General features: G+C 40.4%; 1 protein-coding gene across 8 annotated transcripts in view; it reads right to left on the reverse strand.

The window, feature by feature from the left end:
- Nucleotides 1-22,729, reverse strand: part of PAPPA2 (pappalysin 2) — a 432,894-nt gene that overhangs the window by 81,723 nt on the left and 328,442 nt on the right. For all 8 annotated transcript variants that reach the window (XM_082355821.1, XM_082355820.1, XM_082355819.1 and 5 more), the window contains 2 exons: nucleotides 21,688-21,823; nucleotides 21,270-21,486 (listed from right to left, as the gene is read on the reverse strand). In XM_082355821.1, coding sequence (XP_082211947.1) covers nucleotides 21,270-21,486; nucleotides 21,688-21,823 — 353 coding nt within the window. The remainder of the gene's footprint in view (nucleotides 1-21,269; nucleotides 21,487-21,687; nucleotides 21,824-22,729) is intronic.

A 22,729-nucleotide genomic window follows, 5' to 3' on the forward strand; every position in this document is an offset into this window, starting at 1 on the left:
AGTGGGTAAGGTGGGGGAGGGATAAATTGGGAGATTAGGATTGACATATACACACCACTATATATAAAATAGATAACTAGCAAGGACCTACTGTATAGCAAAGGGAACTCTACTCAGTGCTCTATAATGGACTATATGGGAAAAGAATCTAAAAAAGAGTGGATATATATATATATGTATAACTGATTCACTTTGCAGTACACCTGAAACCAACACAACATTGTAAATCAACTATACCAAAAAAAGAGTGGAGGGGCATGCAACAGAGCCAAAAGAGGGTTACCCTCTTATCAAGGCAGAACAACAGAGATTAGAATTTAGAGCAACTGCCCCCAGGCTGTGTGAATTTGAATCCTGGATTCACCATTTACTACTACCTGTATGATTTGGTTATTTATTCCCCAGTATTTCAGCTCCTTCCCCCATGAGATGGTGATAATAATGGTGCATATCCCACAGGGTTGTTATTGTTCCTGGGTTAATTCTCTCTACTGCTCCACTGCAAATGGCCCAAGTCCCACCTTCAGTGGCCTGTTTTTTATGAACCAGCCACATGTTTTAGTTTTCCCACTTCTGTACTTTTGCTCAATTTGTTGTGTTTTCTAAAAGGCTTTCCTTCTCCAAGAAGCCCCTCCAGATATCTTCCTCCCGCGAACCTCCCAGGGAAATTTAAAAAATAACTCTTCTAACACTTCTTTTACTCTATCTTGTAGTATAGTCATGTATGCATTTGATTGTTCTTCAGTTAATTTATCCATCCTCTGATCCACAAGGCAATTAGTATCTGTCTCCTAAATGCTGTTGAATCTCCCGACTAGATTATGATATTCTTGAAGACAAACTGACTCCTACCCACTTTTGTATTCACCATACACCTCATTGTAGGAGTTACAAGTGTCTGCTGAATTAAATTTGTTCATATCATAGACATCAAAGTAAGTCAATGGCTATCAAAATGGTAAATTTGTTAAATTTTATAGTGATAGGTGGGGATATGAAATACAAAATACAAAAATATCATTATCAAACAATGGAGGATGGGAGGGAGATGCAAGAGGGAGGAGATATGGGGATATATGTATATGTATAGCTGATTCACTTTGTTATAAAGCAGAAACTAACACACCATTGTAAAGCAATTATACCCCAATAAAGATGTTAAAAAGAAAAAAAAATGTTCCAACCATCTTGCCCTACTTATTCATTCATTCATTCATTCATTCATTCATTCATAAACGTTCACTGAGCACTTAGCATTGGCAAGGCATCGGTCTTAGTACTGGGGATAAAATAAGTATGCCCTTAAAGAACTCATAGTCTAGTGGTGTAGAACAACAAGATATTTTCTTATATTTTCTTGCTCATGATGTTTTTGCCAGTGATACTAAATATTAGTTAAAATGACTTCTGTGAGTCTCGTCATCATTAATTTGTTCTATTTGCCCTTGAATTGTGTTAGCAGCCAACGACCTAATCAAGGAGCTGGGCAACAATATAAGAAAGTGGAAAATAGGGGCTTCCCTGGTGGCGCAGTGGTTAAGAATCCGCCTGCCAATGCAGGGGACACGGGTTTGATCCCTGGTCCGGGAAGATCCCACATGCCAAAGAGCAACTAAGCCGCGTGTGCCACAACTACTGAGCCTGCACTCTAGAGCCTGCAAGCCACAACTACTGAAGCCCGCGCGCCTAAAGCCTGTGCTCTGCAAAAAAAGAAGCCACCGCAACGAGAAGCCTGCGCACCAGCGAAGAGTAGCCCCTGCTTGCAGCAAATAGATAAAGCCCGCGCGCAGCAACGAAGACGCAGCGCAGCCAAAAATAAGTAAGTAAATAAATAAATAAAAAAGAAAGTGAAAAATAAAATGTCAATGAATTGAACATACTGCCTTGAAATAATTGAGAATTGCTTTAAAAAGCACTAGTCCAAAATATGGATTTGATTCGAATATGCTAAAGTTGCTGCCCCTGATCTTGTACCCACTGGGGTTTAAGTTACACGTCAGGGATTTAAGTTATATGTCAGTGACATTCTCATTTCTTTTACCTATGCTTATTAGGTATAGGATGGAGGAATTGGAGTTGAGTGGTATGAAGGAAACTTTTTTACTCGTTTAAGCTCTGATTATTCTCTGCGAAGGTGTAGTATTCCCTCAGAATCACTCCAGGGAGCCTGATGAAGGGAGGAATATATGAATTGCGGGGCGATGGTTGTTAATTGTCAGCATGGATTCTCCAAATCCAATGCTGCTAATTAGGTATGCAATATAGGAAATAAACCTTTGTCTCCAAGTCTTTATTCAGCCTAGCTGGATAAGGAATCTGAAACCTGACGGTCCTTCATGGAATGAGATCAGAACACCTCGTTAGTGATGCTAAAGAACTTCAAGTTCCATAGATACTACATGCCCTTGATGTACACAAAACGTAATATTTCTTCAGCGTGTTAAGCAGAGAAGACTGGAAAACAGAGAGTCATTAACAGTTCTGGTTCATGTCAGCTCACTGCCAAGAAATTAATGTGAAATAATAGCACGTGCTATTTTCCAGTGACTCTGTCCAATTCATCCATGTCATCACTGAGGACAAATACGTGCTGAGATAAGACACAAAACAAATACTCTGAATGAGCCTCCTTCCATCAAGATGGTGTTCCATTAACTACTGTTGCTATGACTACCAGTATGAAAAGTCCATCCAGGCTTGGCAGCAAGGGAGGAAGAATGAGACAGGGGATGATAGAAAAGAGGGAAAGTGGCATGAAATAAGACCAAGACAAAAAAAAAAAACAAAAAAAAAAACTATCAAACCCAGACCTGTTTATGAAGTGAGAAATGGTTTTAGGGCAGCTGCTGCAAATTCTTTCACGAGCTTATATTTCCATTTGCTTCCTTTTTAAGGAATTTGTTTTATGAGAGTGGTGTTTGTCAGGTCGTTAGCTTCTGATGGCATCTGTTACCAATTGCAGACTTCTCTCCTTTGCACCCCATCCCCAAACCCCTTTTTGTGTTTCTCTTCCACTACAAATACTGCTTCTCTGAGTGAAGTTTCTGTGTTCTCCGTTTTCCCATGCTCCTGATACATTCTTCTTTCTGGCTACTGTTACTTTAAGCCACAATATCATAATGATAATGCTGATAGTAAACATAATTAGTCTTAAAACTTTTCAAAGGCTTTCTTCTTATGGTCTTTGGACAAATGTTAATGAAAGTGGCAGCAGTGAAGCCTTACAATGCCCCAGAGAGATGGGAAGTTGGGTATTTATCATGGTTTGACATACAAGGAAGCTAAAGCTGTTTGAAGACTGGCTGGAGGCTTCACAGCGAGTCAGAGGAAAATCCTCAGGCTGGATCTCAGAGCCCTCACTCTCGGGGCCAGCCTAGACCACCAGGCCGTCTCCCTGGCGATGAGGTGGATCTCCCGTTGCTTTCTTCTCCATTCAGGAGCTAGCATCATTGGCCAGGATGAGCCTAGAAGCTCCTCAGCAGGGTAGTCAGGGGGGAAAGGGTAGAATATTAAATGGTTGGTCTCAGTTTTGAGCAGTTTTCTTTTAAATGAGAGCAAATCAAATTGGCAATTTTTGTCCAGCTGCCATTGTCTGCATGATGCCCTGCTAAGTGTGTTTCTTACTTTGGCAACCACTTCTCACCCTTCCACCCATCTTTTTCCAGACCTTTCCCCACACCCCATCACAATGTGTTCTCAGGTAAGGATATGATGCAGCCAGTCAGATGTGATTCACAGGTATTTCCATTTTAACAGGAGACAAAGTTTGAAGGCAAAGGAATGAGTTTTTCATGATAGAATTTTAAGTCAGTAGGCCCTTAGAGGTCACATTATGTAGATGGTCACCTTACCCATCATTCTAGCTTTGCTCTTTGTCTCTCCACTTCCCCAATAAGCCTCTACTCTCTCTCTTCTTGTCCTCACTTCCAGAAGCCATTATGTTTGAGGGTTTTAAAAAATGCTTTCAATAGAGAAATCCCTTTTCAAAATGTATGTTATCCCTGGGCTATCTTCTTGCATATAACCTGCTCGTGGGCACCCAGGCACACTCCTAGCACCGTCCTACCAAAATGATGTGTGCGCTTCCTTTTCGTTTGGGCCTCTGCGTGATGCCTTGGGAAACCTCTGTTGGCAGAGTTCCATAAAAGAATGGCCCTCATCTGCCACAAGGCAGACTTTGTCAACCATAGTTGTATATTTGACTCACTTAGAGGCAGCATTTAAAAAATATAGATACCCAGGCTCTGATCCCTGGAGATTTTGATTCTGTAGGCTTGTGGTGGGATCCTCACAGCTGTGATTTTATTTTAAGTTTAAAAGTTTTTGATGCTCACCAGGAGTGAAACCCAGCACCATAAAGATCTGGGTATGTGTAACCTGAAAGATATGTCAACAAATTCCATAGGCCAAGACTATAAAATAACAAATGCTGATTCCAGAAGGAGAAACTCGTTCCACTGTTTCATCATTATGCTTTAATGTTTTCAGCACAAATTATCACGTGGGAGTCATAAGACAGATCAAAAGTATAAAACATTTCCCCCATTCTGAAGAATCTTTCAATACGGCTGAAGAGAGAAAATAATTAAATCATGTGGTACCGATTATAAATCCATGGCTGTTCCAGAGAAAGTTTTATCATTGGATATGATTTGACCTCAATAAATTAATAGGATTTGGAAAGGCAAAAGAGATATGCCAGAAAGATACCTCCAATGCTTTCCAGATAGAACACAAAGTAGCACTCTAAAAACCTAGACAAAATCACCATTTCCTCTCCCTGCCACTGAGAACTGAAGAAAATTCAGTAGGGGCAGGGCTCTTAAATTCTGACTAACAAATTTAAAGAACCTATACGGAAAAGAGTCAACATCGGTATTTGACGATAGACTTAGAGGCAAGTCCCCCAAATCTTCCCCTACCTTTCAGTGATTGGTGAGGAACAGAGTAAGGCTAACATCAGAAAGCAGACATCATTCTCAGCAGAGACAGCAGACAGACTCACTAACAAACCTACCAAGAGCTGTGCCCCAGGGCATGCCAAATCAGGCACATTTAAAAATTTTCCATTGCTTGAGGCCACTAGAGTGAAGCTGGCTTCACTTCCAGCCAAGGTCCACATTTGGGAAGCTGGGTAGTTCCTAAGGAATGGGTGAAGTCCTAGCTGTTCTGTCCACAGCTTGCTCACAGCTTTGGTGTAAGGTTCCCCTGAGGGTCTGTGCCACCCTGGAGGAATTGCAGAAAGCTATGACACTATTCCACTATTCAGAATCAATAGTGAAACCTTATTTCTCCCATGTAAGAGCTGATGGAAGTTATGCACTAAAGACCCCATTTCTTGCATGTGACAGATGGGGGGTGGGGAAGACCTTTAAAAATGATCGTAGAGGAACCACAGTTTGTTAAAACTAAAATGGACCTTAAAGATAATTCAACCCTAATTCCTCATTTTAGAGATGAGGAAATTGAGCCCAAAAGAAATTATGGGATATTCCAGAACTTCCTACCACACTCAGACTACAATATAATAACAAAGAAACATTTAATTAAGCTTTAGATTAAACTCAAAATCAGGTTGACATCAGCTCATGAACTTTTCTAAAGTCAACGTCCCACCCTCCCTCAGGCATCCAACTTGATATCTGGAATCTAGATTAGTTTAGGAGAAACTTTCTGGCATCTGTATCATACTTTTTGAGAAATAGCATGGTGTGATGGAGAAAGTAGTAGATCAAGGCCAATGTGACTTGGGTTCAGGTCTTGGCCTGTCCCTGCTTAGCTCTATGACATTGGGTAAGTCTCTTAACCACTCTGGCCTTTTGTCTGCAAATTTGTAAAATGATGGGGTTAAACTAGGTTCTCTCAAGGGTCCCTTCCAGCTTTAACATGGTATTTAATTTTCTAGATGAGGTGATGGTGCTACTGGGGTGGGAGTACAGAAAATCCATGAATGGGCAGGATGTGGTAGAGAACCCAAAAAAAGATTTGCTCACAATCTTTCTTTCCTAGTGTAAGTTTTTGCTTAATGTCCCAACATGTAAGTTGTTTAGTTAAACAAAATCTTGCAATTCATTTATCCAAGAAGTGCCACCATTGACCAAATAGCAATCCCAGTGGTTTCTGTAGAAACAAGTCTTTGAAGGTTACATAGTAAAAGAGGGTTAGATTTCTCTCCATTCCTCCACTTTGTTTTACCGATTCTTATGGAAATAAGAGGGTATGGGCTAAGAAGAAATGTATGCTCTGGGTTTGGCAGCAGACGGAAGTAATATGTACAGAAAGTAGAGTGGGTTGGAAGAGATGGAGTCCTCGTTAATCTTCCCACCACCAACAGCAAAACCAAATAATAATAATAATATCCATCCTTAGAGAGCTTTGCTGTTTCTCCAAACAAATACAAAAACATATGGCCTCCATTCTGGCTCCCCATTTTACTTCCTCCTCACTACTGGCTCCATCTTTGCTTTGTAGGACAAGAACCAGATTAAATGTCAAGTACATTTCCATCAGCCTTCTTGGGCAGAACGAAGCTGGTACTTTGAGGGGTTTTAATGAAAGGTCATACTGACTAAGAAGGGAAAATTAATTCAAATTCTTCTCCTCTGAAGAGTCTCATCTGATAGAAACAGAGGAATCTCAGTAATAATTCTGATTTTTCCATCACATGACAAAGAAATGAATTACTGCCCTAAGCAGACTTCTTCCTTCCTGTATCCTGGGAAAGTGGAGGTTTTCTCTGCCCCTCTATTGAAGTCTTTGCCCCTAAGTTGGCCCCTGAAAACATCTCTGTCAGGAGATGGCCATCTCTTCCTTGAATGTGACCTATTCAGAAGTACAAAACTGGACTCTGGTGGCCCCAGGACTAGTAATTTGCTTCACTCATTTCTATTTCTGGGCACGGTTTTTACCATGCCTGATTGTAACACTAGAAGTCCCATCCAAATGCCCCCTCTTCCTCTAAAGAAAAACAGATTTACATCACACAGCCAAAAGCACTCCCTTTCAAAATCCCTGTCTCACCAAGTTTCAGAACTGACGATTTTAATGTAGATTATAAAATATGTGGAACACCAAAGAAAGAGTCAAAACAATTTCTGGCTCACCGGCAGAGAATGTGCGCCCTAGCACAGCACCAAGGAAACATAATCACTCATCAGAAACAACAACAATAAAAACAAATATTATGTCTATATAGAATATATATAATAAACTTCTTTTCCAGTTTGCGAAGGCAGTAACCATTTCCACGTGAGGCATTTCCTAATGAGGAGTGATCACTGGAGCCCCCAAATGACCGCACTGCTGACTCCCCCTACCCACCCCACTATTCATCCCGGGGCACCAATTAAACTATTAATTCAGGAGTGACACTTCCCCAGCCATATTCATAGGCCAAGGCTGGGGAATTGTGAAACAGGTGGAGTTAAGTGAGGGAACAACATAATCCTGAGAATAAAGTTTAATGGGCATGGGGAGGTGGGGGTGGTGGTGTGATGAACTGGGAGATTGGTATACACTAATATGTATAAAATAGATAACTAATAAAAAATATGCTTGCAAAAAAAAAAAAAAAACAGTTTCATGGGCATGAGCTTCCATCTGCGGCATTCCTAGAACAGTACTTACAAGGCAGGAAGAAAGGGTAGCGTGCCTTCTGTGTGGCTATATACAAGCTACGCGTTAACCGAGGTCTTGAGGAGTCGCAAGCCAGCACCTTGAATGAGCCCCAAATTCACATATAGAAGTAGAATATAAAACACATGTTGGGCCCCTCTGGGACTCTCTCTCCCCCTTGGCTTCCTTTCCCCATAAAGTTTCTGGACTCCCCAACAGAAGCTTCACATTGTTCCCATCATCTCGTAATTCAGGAATTTATCAGTCCTTGGTTGACATCAGATTTGGAATATTACTCTCTTCTGTCCTTTTGTTCTTCCTAGCATTCCCAAGCCTTGCAACATCAATGGCTCATTTGCTTATGGAGAAATGAAGGCCCAAAGGAGGGAAGGGACCATCCTAAAATCGTGTGGTGAGACTAGGTGATGCGGCCAAATGTGAGAGGCAGGGGTCTGGACATCGGGCTTGCTGCCATTCTAATCGCCAGGCTTCCTCTGTCTCCACAGTTATGGCTACACAGAACCAGACATGGCCTGAGAGTCCTTGCAACCAGAACTTAGGGTCAAATCCGTCAACAGTGTCTGTCTATTTGGCAGGCTGGCAAGACGACAGAACCCTGGAAATACTGGCTTGTTTTTATTTTCTGTGCTTTCTCCACCAGCTGCCATTAATACAGACCATAAGCACAGGGCCAGCCCTGAGAAAAATTGGGAAGCAGGTGATATTTTAAACTCATTTCTCTTTTCAGCACCACTTTTCCCACTTCTCATACTCCCCCAAACTTCCAGTTACCTACACTAGATTGCATTTCAGCAGGGCTCTGGTATACTTTTGAATTGGCAAGGTCCATAAGAGAATACTTCTGGCATAAACAGTTGATAACGACTTAAGACATTTCTATTTCTATTAAGTGGTTATTGACTACTTTAAAGAGACTGCTGGAGATTATCAGGACTTGAACAAAATAATTCCTAATTGTGGACTTTCAGACGCTGTGATAAGGCATTGGGAATTAGTGTTGTGGAATCACTGTTTTGAAACCAGCCTTAGCGGTAGACTCCAACCCCAAGTCTTCCTAAGCTGTCTGTGCCTGTAGCCCTGAAATCTGAAACCTGAAAGCTGCCACCCAACTGGTTCTAAGAATGTATCCCACCATCTCAGACAACGTAATATTTTAATAAAGGAACCATCTCAGACAACGTAATATTTTAATAAAGGCTATTTCTAGAGTAGTCTAGCCGTGTCCCAATAAACACCTAAATGAGACCATGCCCATGACCTTTCCATTTTTCCTCTACAACCCCATGAGAGTAAACAGTTGAAAAGACTCAAACAGCTCACTGTGCCTCCCAAAGCAGATCTGTCTTTCACCAGGCCATCCATCATCAGCCAGGAGAACCAGAATCCTCGCCAGTGGATTCTCCTCCTTCCCTCTTATTTTATGGACAAATCATTCTGAGAAAAGGAAGTTGAGCAAGAAACCTAGGGAACAATTGAGCAGCTATAATTCTTTTCTTGCTTAAGAAGCAAAAACAGATTCAATGTTAATTTGCTAAACTGCTTTGGGGAAGAAGATAATCAAATGAATAGAAATGCAATACATATTTCATTTCTATAGGGCCTTTCCCAGCAGCAAGAGAGAACACTTCCCATCATCCTGGAACATTAAAAGGAAACCCTACGCTAAATATAAAAGATGAAGAGCCAAAGGATAAGTAGATGCTTTAACCTGTAGCCCCTAGCACAAGAAAGGAAGAAACCCTTTACTTTGTGAGGCTATCAAAAGGGAGGTGATTGGAATGTTTTACATAGGACTGAGTAGGGAACGGAGAAGCCTGGCAAGGTATAGGGGCCCAATCCAGGAAGAGAAGGAAGGGAAAGTGTTGGCATTTTAAATCTGAGCTCCAAATAATTGAAGCACAATAGGAATTGGTAAAGCAGCAGCAATGAGGGTTCCAGGGAATAATGAAGCATGAAGCAGAATGACGGATAATAGAGATGGAATGATCCTATTACCAAGACCAGGCTCACAAACTGATTACAGCAGGGATGGAATGCCAAGGCACTGAGCTGTGCTCTGGCTGCATGCCCCTGGACTCAGGCTCAGAGGCCTTATAATCTAGCCCCAGCTCTACCAGTAATCTATGGTGCAACCAAGAAGAAACATTTTTACACCTGAGGAGTCCCAACATCTTCCAAATGGAAAACACAGCCACTTGCTCCCAGAAATTCTCTGGGGGTTATAAAAGTCATAGAAGTGAATTCTATGGAAAAGGTGTTTTCCTTTCTACCACATCCCTCCACTCCCCAACCAAAATCCCATGTCTACAGTGAATTCTCCACAGACAATGGAGGGTGACCCAGAAATCCTCTATACTTGACTTACTGATGAAGGCACTATCTTGGTCAGCAGATCCACCTTTTCAAGATTAGCTTTCTAAGGCTAAAGACATCTTTTGTGTCACAGCAGAGCGATGTCATTCAAAGGGGAGATCTGAAGAGGCAAGGCAGCTGAGGGGAGCCAGCCTGAGATAGCATTAACCCTGCGTGTTACCAAAGTTCATAAATCGCAAATGGAAAGATATGAGTTATTTGGTGGTAGCTGACTGTTGGCTTTTCTCCTTGAATTATTTATTTTTTACAGTCCCTGCTTCAGGAAACAGAATCTGAAGAACAGAGGCTCCACAGAGAAAACAAAAGTGACTAAACTAATATACATGTACACAAATTTGCAGGTCTCTGTGCATCCTGAGGCACTTCAAACCAAATCAGCTACACACTATTCTTTGATTACTCATTTTTTAAAATAAATTTATTTATTTATTTATTTTTGGCCACGTTGGGTCTTCGTTGCTGTGCGCGGGCTTTCTCTAGTTGTGGCGAGCGGGGGCTACTCTTTGTTGTGGTGTGTGGCCTTCTCATTGCGGTGGCTTCTCTTGTTGTGGAGCATGGGCTCTAGGCACTCTGGCTTCAGTAGTTGTGGAGCACAGGCTCAGTAGTTGTGGCGCACGGGCCCAGTTGCTCCGAGGCATGTGGGATCTTCCCTGACCAGGGACCGAACCCGTGTCCTCTTCATTGGCAGGCAGATTCTTAATCACTGTGCCACCAGGGAAGTCCCTACTCATTTTTAATTACCTGATTCTTTTCTTTACACAAGCATGATTAACAAAACATGGCAGGTATGTTAATTATGTCAGGCATTATGTCAAGTATAAAAGAGTTGGAGGCTGAACTCTCACTGATGTCCACAGTAACAGCCTAATAGTAAATGTTTTTAACGCAAAAGATAAATTCTGCTTAAGAGCTGTGGCCTTGAATATAGAATCATACGAAAGCACAATGTGTGTGTTCATTATTTCCTCTTGACTCAGACTTTATGTGCTCATGCTCAGTTTGCTTTAAGTAAAGAGGAAAAGTCCAGATTTTTGCAGAAAAGATAAAAGGAAAGAAAGAGAAGAGGAGAAAATCTGGGGATGATACTGGTCTTTACAAAAATATTTATATTTTACTTCCAAAATAGTGTCTTTCTGAATGGCACAATCATTTAAAAAGTTAAATCATTTTAAAATTTAGTTATATAATTCAATGCACATTAATCTTTACCAAAAGATTGCCTTGTGTAAAATAAAATACATACACACACACACACTTACACATATATAACCACATTTTACTAGACCAAAATTGCTAAATAAATTAACCCTCAATTGTCCTACATTATGAAAAGGGTCAGAATGCAGATCATTTAAATAATAAGCACATTTTTTATTTTTAGATTTTTAAAATAATTTTATGATTTTCTAGGAAACCCAGTTGATATTACTGATTGTTTTTCACTTTAATGAACACTGTAACAATTCTGGTTGAGCTATTGAGAAGGTGGCTGAGGCTTAGGAAAAAGGGAAAATGAACTTGGGAATAAAATGTGGAAATGGATCAGTCATAAAATGGATGTGGTGGGCCTAGATAATGTAGTATCGAGAGGACATTCTCTGGTAAAAGGCTGTTTAGATAATCCACCTACCAAGAACTGGGGAATCCCTATAAGAAAGACCTTGCTTTTGGAATCATTGTTCTTCCCTCATGCTTTTTTCCTGCATGCAAATTCCTCACATGTCCCTTGTGACCCAAGCTGCCTAGTAAGTTGAAACTACATCAGTACAGTGTGTGGCTCTATCAGGCCATGAGACACATGCAGTGAGATCCTTGTAACTCCAAGGTCTAGGCACACAGTCAACTAGTCCAGCCTAACATATATTGGTGGACATTATTCCAGCCTCTTAGAATCCACAAACTTGTGTAATTCTCTCAGCTTGAGTGAGGGTGGGACCAGTGACTTACTTCTAACCAAATGAATATAGCAAAGGTGACAATGTCACTTCTGAGTACACAACCTAAGATTGAAAGGTACTCTTGCTGAGAGACTCTCTCTTTGTGGCTTTGAAGAAACAAATTGCCAAGTGTGAGCTGCCCCATGGAGATAGCTATGGGGTAAGGAACTAAGGACAGCATCTGTGCAACATGCAGCAGGAAACAGGCCCTCAGTCTGGCAGCCTTTTGGGACCAAATGCCTACAGAGGACCCAGTTAAGTCTGGCCTAAAATCTTGAATTTCAGAAACTATGAGAGTATAAATGTGTATTGGTTTAAACTGCAGAAAACTAATACATACATAAACCAGGCTTTAAATTGTAGTCTTCCTTCTGGCTTACCTGTACTTCTAATCTCCAAGAGAATGGAATATTTCTTTTCTGATTTTCTCTCCTCGAGGAATAAGATTCTTTTTGTCTGGGCTAGGACTGCATAGGAGCTGGAGCAAAATTTCTCTTTTTCTAATGACCCCGAATTCCCTGGATTCTGCCCATAAAATTGCCCCACTAGATAATTCATTTCCTGAACTTTTCCAAAAGTCCAAAATATCCTTACAATTTTACCATTTATTACCTACTCCATCAAATATCACCAGATCACCTGCATTACTTGGAGCCCACATCTACATTTCTTGGTTTCATGGATTCCTCAAAATAAATATGCCATTTGCATAAACATATCTAAAATACAGGTGCTATTTAATTATTCCAGGGCCAGTTAAAATCATCTTACCGCAATCCAAATACAGTTTGAGGGAGGGTGGAAGAATTTCTTGGAGAGTAATAGACATGAGTATATTTCTTTTTTAAAATAATAAATTAATTAATTAATTTTGTTGTTGTTGTTGAGGTATAGTTGTTTTACAATGTTGTGTTAGTTTCTACTGTACAGTGAAGTGGAGTTCCCTGTGCTATACAGCAGGTTCTTATTAGTTATCTATTTTACACATATTAGTGTATATATGTCAATCCCAATCTCCCAATTCACCCCACCACCACCCCCTGCTTTACCTCCTTGGTGTCCACACGTTTGTTCTCTACCTCTGTGTCACATGAGTATGTTTCTAAAACAGCTTTTCATTCATATAATGAAAACTTTCTTTACTAAAAACAAATTACTCTGATACTACTCTTAGTTTTGTTAGTCTTAAATAAGGTGAATTTGTACACACTGAGTCTCAGTTTCCTCAACTGAAAAATAATTCCTGGCATATTGTAGGCACTTAATAAATATTTTTTGAATGATGAATAGTCTGCCTCTTTCTACACACACACACACACACACACACACACACACACACACACACACACACACACCATATAGAATAATTAGTTTTACAAATCAGTCTACATTAAATTTTTCAGAAGCCTTTCTTCTATGTGAAATAAAATATGGCAATGTATATACAATGTGTATACACACACACATATTCACTGTTTTACACATAAATTTTTACACAACTCAACTCTCAATTTTCCACAAAGATAAGAAGGATCAAAGCATGACTATATACAGTGAGTGAGAAAGAATGTGAGAACAAGAGAGAGAGAGAAGAAATAACTCATGTTTCCACATGGATATTCATTTTAAAAGATTAATGTCCTATTCAATTTTATATTAGAATACTTGGCTTTGATAACCTATAGTTTAAGGTAAACCTCAGAACCCACTATAGTTTTATATTTATGAGTATCTATTACTTGTTTTCCATCTCAATCAGAATGTGTATTTATACTGAATAAGCTAAAGAGATATTTATACTTTATGTTTGCCTTGGACTTAAAATAAGTTCAAAGCACTAAAAAAAGAAAATATGCATTTCCAGTTAGGTCAGTCTACTTAAAAGTTATATTGAAAATTGGTCTTAGTATTAAAGCCAGGAACTTAATGAAAATCTTAATCTGGAACATACAAGGCAGAGAGAAGGGGTTTCTTCATGGTTATTTGACATGATATTTTCTGCCAGTTATCAGCTTATTCCCTCTCAGTTCCAAACCTCCACCTTCATTGCCCTGCTTTGCGATACTAGACATGGACCATGCAAATATTGCTCTTTTGCCATTTAGCACGATGTCATGTTTTCCCAGTAGACATAACTGGAGAGACACTGCAGGAGGAAGGGGTGTTTCTTCTTGATTCCTACGTGCTTTTTCTTCTTGATTCTTCAGCTCTTGATGTCCAACACAGCCTCGGTCTAGTGGTGCTCACCCCCTAATGAGTTTCAGTGACACCCTGCATGTCCCAGCAGTTCTACCAGCACTGCAGCTGGCTTCCCAGCAAAGGTACCCCAGTGAATGACTTCCCACAAAGTTTCAGCAGCACCCCAATGGGTGGCTTCCCATCAAGTTTCATCAGTGCCCAGCAGGTGACCTCCCAGAAAGTTTCAGCAGCACCCCAATGACAGCTTTCCATAAAGTCCCAATAGCACCTCAACAGATAGCTTTTTTTTTTTTTTGACATCTTTATTGGAGTATAATTGCTTTACAATGGTGTGTTAGTTTCTGCTTTATAACAAAGTGAATCAGTTATACATATACATATGTTCCCATATCTCTTCCCTCTTGCATCTCCCTCACTCCCACCCTCCCTATCCCACCCCTCTAGGTGGTCACAAAGCACGGAGCTAATCTCCCTGTGCTATGCGGCTGCTTCCCACTAGCTATCTATTTTACATTTGGTAGTGTATATATGTCCATGACACTCTCTCACCCTGTCACATCTTACCCCTCCCCCTCTCCATATCCTCAAGTCCATTCTCTAGCAGGTCTGTGTCTTTATTCCCGTCTTGCCACTATGTTCTTCATGACCTTTTTTTTTTCCTTAGATTCCATATATATGTGTTAGCATACTGTATTTGTTTTTCTCTTTCTGACTTACTTCACTCTGTATGACAGACTCTAACTACATCCACCTCACTACAAATAAGTCAATTTTGTTTCTTTTTATGGCTGAGTAATATTCCATTTTATATATGTGCCACATCTTCTTTATCCATTTATCCGATGATGGACACTTAGGTTGCTTCCATGTCCTGGCTATTGTAAATAGAGCTGCAGTGAACATTTTGGTACATGACTCTTTTTGAATCATGGTTTTCTCAGGGTATATGCCCAGTAGTGGGATTGCTGGGTCGTATGGTAGTTCTATTTTTAGTTTTTTAAGGAACCTCCATACTGTTCTCCATAGTGGCTGTATCAATTTACATTCCCACCAACAGTGCAAGAGTGTTCCCTTTTCTCCACACCCTCTCCAGCATTTATTGTTTCTAGATTTTTTGATGATGGCCATTCTGACCGGTGTGAGATGATATCTCATTGTAGTTTTGATTTGCATTTCTCTAATGATTAATGATGTTGAGCATTCTTTCATGTGTCTGTTGGCAATCTGTATATCTTCTTTGGAGATATGTCTATTTAGGTCTTCTGCCCATTTTTGGATTGGGTTGTTTGTTTGTTTGTTTTTAAATTTATTTATTTTTAATTAATTTATTTATTTTTTATTTTATTTATTTATTTATTAATGGCTGTGTTGGGTCTTCGTTTCTGTGCGAGGGCTTTCTCTAGTTGCGGCAAGTGGGGGCCACTCTTCATCGTGGTGCACGGGCCTCTCACTATCGCGGCCTCTTGTTGTGGAGCACAGGCTCCAGACGCGCAGGCTCAGTAACTGTGGCTCACGGGCCTAGTTGCTCTGCGGCATGTGGGATCTTCCCAGACCAGGGCTCGAACCCATGTCCCCTGCATTGGCAGGCAGATTCTCAACCACTGCACCACCAGGGAAGCCCTGTTTGTTTTTTTGTTATTGAGCTGCATGAGCTGCTTGTAAATCTTGGAGATTAATCCTTTGAACAGACAGCTTCTTAATGAGTTTTGATCAGCACCCCAGTGGGTGGTTTCTTGATTGCCAGTCTCAGCCTATGAAACCTCAGCAAAATTCTCTGTCGCCTAGCGTGCCACTGCTCCACCCTCTCCAATGAGATCAAAATCACAGCCTTGGAGGGGGTCGGGTGCTCTTCCTTGGATACTCTTCCCTCATCCCTAAAAGTAATGATTGTTCCCTTTATCTACCATTCTTCTATGTTAGGGTTCTCTTTACCCTTTAGTAGTTAATCCTCTGTTACTAGTTAATAGTTATTTATATTAATCTTCCCCTATTCTAATTACTGTGTCCTGACTGACTGACTGAAACAATGGAACTGGAAATGGTAGTAGGAGATAGAGTCACAAAGATAGAATTTGGGAATCTGTTTGGTTGTGCCTTTGGGCTTGAGTACAATGCTGAGCTACTTGTCAGTGGGAAATGGGATGCTAATAATCAATGACACGCAGTGGGAACACAATTACCAATTACCAAGCTATCATCTTTGGCTATTGTTGTGAAGAGTCAACTGGGAACCCAAACTCCTGCTGTACTTGACCACAGGTGTCCTGCACACCACGGCTGAGCCCATCACAGCAGCCAGAGAGAAGAAAGTACATCAAAACCAGGAAGAGAAGACCCTTTCTCCTATAGTGTGTTTCCAGAACCCTCTGTTGACAAAAGTTAACACTGTGCCAGTCAGCAAAGGATTAAATATCAATAAAATCCTGCTCTAGTACTACGAGTTAGGGAGATAAGGGTGGATTTAGAGGTGAGAAGCAATAAGTTGATTGATAACTGTCACAACTTGTAAAAGGAGGATGGTAAAAATGATAAAGATGGGAAATGGTGTGGAAACTGCCTGGGCTGTCCTCCCACCTGGTGTTTGAATGTGCTACAAACTCCACATGGATCATTCTCAGGTAATCTCACAAGAATACTCTGAGGCGATTTCTCCCTGTTTCCCACTTAAATACCAACAATACAGAAAAATATGAAAACTCTTATCAATACCAAAAACCAAGGTGGATAGCTGGATTCTGAGGATTTTTCCCCTGATTTCAAAATGTATTGGAGTTGAATTGAGAAATATCACCGGAAGCCAAAACATGGATTTCTTGTTTTGTTTTCTGAAAAAAGCAAAACAAATAAAGAATAGAGCCATACTAAAAGAAAAGAGGGAAACAGGTCACTCTTTCTTCATTCCCTGGCCCCTGTAAAGACCAGAAAGCTGGGCACTACTTTTCAGGGGTCACAGTTCTGTTCTCTATCCATCAGTCCTCATCAGTACCCTTTCTTTACTCATTTCAAGATTTCCGGTCAGGAAGTATAAGGGTCTTGGTGGGGTGAGGTAGAAGTAAGTGGGGAGAAGGGAGAACCATTGGCAAAGGCCATTGAATCCTGGGAGATAACTGTCCCAAAGGTAAAAATGCTACAGAGTCCTAAAGAATACTACAGGCTTGAGGACCATGAGATAAAATTTCAGAATAAAAGCTTGGAGTAGTTTTACACAGTGAAATCCTACTGTCTTTGTAAACAGTGCAGTAAAGCAATGTGCCCTGGCCTCACTGGCAGTAAAGATAGAGAAAGGCTAAAAATAAAACAAAGGCAAACATTTATCAAACAAATACAAACAAAAGGAAAGCAGGGATGGAAATTTTAATTCCAGACAAAGCATAATACAAAGCCTTAACCTTTTAAAGGGGCAAAAGGGTTGGCAAGAGCTTTGATCCTAATAAAGATAAAACAGTCACAAGCATTTATACACCTAATTATGTAATATGAAATTATAAAAAGCCAGAACTATTAAAAACTGAAAGAAGCACAATTGTTTGGAAGGTTATACTGTATTCTCAATCTTTTATAGAGCAGGTAGATAGAAAAATCAATAAAAGGAATGTACAAATGCTGAAAAGAAATGAGTAATCAGAAGTTTCAACCATTGCTATCAGCCTATGTCCTGAAAAAGGCGATAATATTCTTCATCTTCAGAAGATTCAACACTGGGGTATCTGATGGATATACCAGCAGGTAGGGTCAGAGAAGTTGCAACTAATGTTTACATTGTATTCATGTGACTGAAAAAAACAGAATCCTGTTGTAGGAGGAACACATTCCCATCAGCAATTCTTGCCTATTAGTAAATTATTCTAGACTTGACCTTGTGAATTTCCAAAGTAGATAACATGAGCCCTGATTATCTGCAAGCTAATCCACTAATTTAGGAAAATTAACCTATTAGTGCCAGGATTGTATCTCGGACACATTCAAAATCCCACTGTGTTAATCAAAAAGATGGTTCCCACTTCCCAAAACCATCAACACAATCCTGGAAAGGTTGGGGATCTGCCTGACACTCCAACTCATGGGATACTGTGGAAGGTTATGCAGGACCTTTCCCCAAGGTGGCTAGAGCAGGAAATAGCCAGAGAGTAAGAATGAATTCAGCTCTTACTGGGCACTGGTGACCAAAACCAAGAACACTAAGGTTGGTTTTCAAGACTAAGGCGTTCATTATCAGTAGACTAAGCCCAAAGGGTCATAAACTGGGTAGCCATCATAGCAGAATGGGAAACAAGATGAAGAGAAAGATCAAAGCCAAATGGTCCAAGGTAAGGATCATGAATGTCACTGGAGAGCCAGACTTAGGTTTACTGGCCTTCAGCTGAGATTCTGTGGGTCAGTCAGGCTGGTTTAAGGATAAAGTGTTGTAGGAGGACAGGCCATTGGTCATTAATGGTTAAATACAAAATGGATAACACATCTTCTACTGCCAGGCATCTGTCAGCTCTCCCTTGCCCATTTTAGTATTAATGGAATTCAGTTCATAAGGGGTAAGAAGGAGGTAGCCAGGAATCCCTCTCACTATGCCCAGAATTTGAGGGTTTCATATTATGGTCTATCTACATTTACAACTGTGATTGATACAAAGATGCTAAAAGACTTCTACTCTTTGAGAATACATAGGGATTTAGATTTTAAATCTGTCCACAAAGAAAATATGTGGGACCTATTAGGTTCCCTGTGTATCAAAATTTACTATATTGCACTGATTTTCTGGCCAAGAAGGAAAAGCCAATTTGCATGGCTCCTGTCAGTCACATGTGGTTTGGAAATTCTCGTGCATTCCAGATACACTCTGTGCAAACTGGAGAATCATATCTTATTTCTACTGGTTTGCATGTATGCATATAAAACTTGTTTTTCCCACAGTGCCAAATGAAAATAAGTGAAGAACTAGCAGCAGTGATCATAATTAATCAACTTCTTTGTCAAAACTTCACAGCTGTTGTTGTGAGGGGAATTCTTGTCCCTTGGGGTCTACAGAGGTTGTGACTTCTTTTTTGCTTTGCTTGTTCAGTTCTGTCCCATGGAAGATATAGAGATAAAGTCTGTAACTGTCATTCAGTGCACAGTTTCTGACACCTCTTATGCGCCAGGGCCTTTAGTAAGTACTGAGACATACTGAGCAGAATTCCTACTTCAGGGAGCTCAGAGTGGGAAAGAACAACAAGTAAATAAATAGGTATATTTATGTGATAGCTGTTTTTGTAAAGCATGGGTTGTGTACAATGTCCTAAGGAAACAGGGAGGGAGTTTGCCAAAACTTCATGGATGAAGGTGAATCATGATGGTCAAGTGTGAAGTGAAGAAGTACTGGACAGCATTCAAGAAAGTAGGAACATTGTGTGCAAAGACATGGAGCTCATCAAGAACACATGTTTCAGGGACCTGAAAGAAATTCTGTATGGCTTGAGGCCAGAGGTAGAACCAATAGAGAAAATAATTGGAAAACACATGAGACAGAGGCAATAATTCTAGTAAAAAATGCTATTTTAATGGTCTACATTCTTACATTAATATTTGAAGACTTTTGCTCACTAAGGAGACTTAAAAGTTGCAGATGAACTAGCTAGTGTTGCAATGTCCATTACCTAGACCCTATCCCTTCCTAGCACTTACAACAATGTCTGACACATAGTTAGTGCTTGATTAACATAAACTACTATTACTGCATGTGATAAATGGCACCTAATGACTCGTGCCTTGATGCACATTCCTCCTTTTGAGTATGGGCTGGACTAACTGACTCATTTCTACTGAATAGAATATACCAGAAGTAATGGGTTGTCAATTCCAACATTATGTTATACAAAGACTGGCTTCCTTTTTGGGTAGACTCTCATGTATTCACCCTCTCTGGTTCTCTTTATTTTTTTTTATTAGCCACCATGTCATAAGGACACTCAGGCACCTTATGGAGATGCCCACATGGCAAGGAACTGAGCCATGCCTATGTGAGTGTGCCCACTGCCAGCACCTATGTGAGTGAGTTTGGATGCAGATCTCCCGAGGCTTGCCAACAGCCACATGAGTGAACTTGGAAGTGAATTCTCCAGCTCCACTTGAGCCTTGAGGTTATTGCACGCTTAGCCCACAGCTGATGGCAACCTCATAAGAGACTCTAAGCCAGAGGCACCTAGCTGAGTTGCACCCAGATTCCTCACCAACGGAAACCGTGATAAGCCACTAAATTTTGGTATAATTTGCTACACAGCAAAAGATAACTAATATACTATATTAGTACTGTCTACACTTATTCCCTAATCAAGGTTGGGTTTCTGGGATACCTAGGTTGGGCAAGGTGGTATCAGAGTCCCTCCTTGGTGATGGAGTGCTGCCTGCAACTCCAGCTTTTGTGACTAGGATCCCAATTGCCTGACACTTCACTCCTTGAGGGAACAAACCCTGTTACCTACAGTGCCACTCAACTGATTAGACCATTCATTGAATGAGTCCAGCCCAAGTGCAGCACAGATTACTGTGTTTGGCTTGCTCCTTGCCCCATCAGGGCCAACCTTGGGCATACCAATGTTATGAAGAACAGTTCCTTACTAGCAGGAGCTGAGAGTCCAGGAAATGCTATCTAGATGGCAATTACAGATGTTCACAGAAGGGCACATTTAGCTAATGTAGTCCTGATTTCCATATGTAAATCTAACTGATTATATGACATGCCTTAGAAACTAATTGTTAAACTTGCTATATACACTGTCCAGGTGGGAACAAGTGAAAAAATATACATCGCTTAGGGAACATTGAGTTTTTGGCAGAGAATTTTTGGCAGTTTACATAACAATGTTGATGTGAAGGCAGTGGTTTTATATGTAAAGAAGATTTTAAGACCTTAAAGATGATAAATATTTACATAAACATTATTCTCAGATAAGGAAAGAAGAGCAAAATATAAAACGCAAGTGTGCCTTCTATGAATTGTTCTTTGCTTGCTTCTTAAGTCTTTTTAGAAGTTCTTAGACCCATTTTTAGTTAGTGAACAAGCACCCGCTATATATACAATAGTATGTATGAAAATGATAGCAACACATCACAACAACAAGAAAGAAAAAAGGAAGAAAGAGGACTTTGTACCTCTGTCCCTGATGATTTTTCCCCTTGTGCTCTGGGATGCAGTTGTTGGAAGCTGAAGGACTTATGACGGAGGATGTCCTTAGAGCCACTGCTGAGATGCCCACCAGTGGGGATGAGAAATTCAGCAGCACTGAGGTGGTATGGTGGAAGAGGACGTTCGAGTGATGGGTTACATTGATAACCAGTGGGTTATGCTGGCATGACAGTTCATAGCTTCCTGAAGAGAAACAAGGAGATGAATAATATTGTAAGCCATTATTGTAGTATCAAGTTTCCATATCTAGTATTCATTTTATCTTCTCAATAGCTGTATGATGTAAGCAAGGTCTCAAACAATATCAGAGACAGACATCAACCTGATTCCTGGGTCTACTGGATTGTCCTCTAGTGGTCCTAAAGGGATAACTGTCAGACTCACCAAGAGAGTGGTTGTTTCCACTGATATCAGTCAGGTAAAGGGTCACTGTTGGCCGCTGATGTTCCCCAGGCACCAGGCCATCAGATGTCAAGAAAATGAAAATTGCCGTGGCCACTCCTGGTCTACTGAAACAAACCTAGGCAAAAGCACATACATGTACGAGCCATTATTTCCAGTGGGCTATCAAGGCACGTGTCACACTATTTTTATACTTCTCAAATAGCTCACCACTCATAAAGTAAGAGCTCCCTTCTCCTTCACAATGGGAAAAAACATGGAGCAGGCACAGAAAGATAGCCACAGTCACATCAAAAGTCAAAATTAGCTGGAAAGAACATAACTTTCAACTACTAAGCTTCCCATCTTTTTATGAGACTTTTTATGTCAACCAATTGCTTGTCACTTGAATCTTTCTTTAAATTTCTCAAAAAGGTCACTCAAATAGACCATCACTGGAGACAGTAAACCACAGCATAGGTAGACAATACCTCCCTATCTCCAAAGTGAGAGACGTGGACAAGAGTATCACCTTGCTAACACTTTGTCCTGAACTGGCATAGCTAATTATCCTTCCCTATCTCCTTGTCTCTCCCTTAAAATTTTTATCAGAACCTCTCACTTAGCTTTTGAACTATGCCATGGGAGAGAATCTATTGCAGATTCTGTTACTTCTGAGATTAGAAGCTGCCAAACTGTTTATTCTTGTTCTTCTGGTGCCTCAAGCACATATACCCTATCCATGGCTGAAGAATAAGCCAACAATGAAAATTCACAGGAAAATTCAGTTATCCATAAGAAATATACCTAGATGGCTAGACTAGTTAACAAAGAAACAGTCTTTCACAGTAAACTATGGACGTTTTGTCCCTGGAAATCCTTTAATATAAAAGAAAACACCTCAGAGATTGGGGAATGACCTGGAGAACTTATTTTTCATATTGAAATTATTTGATGTAGTAATTCTACTCTTATTGTTGTCCTATAGCTCAACATTACTCTTAATTCCTATTGAGAATTATCTCCAGTCTTCCCTGGTGTTGGA

The sequence above is a fragment of the Balaenoptera borealis genome, assembly GCF_965194805.1.
Source record: "Balaenoptera borealis genome assembly, chromosome: 1".
In the NCBI taxonomy this organism is placed as follows: domain Eukaryota; kingdom Metazoa; phylum Chordata; class Mammalia; order Artiodactyla; family Balaenopteridae; genus Balaenoptera; species Balaenoptera borealis.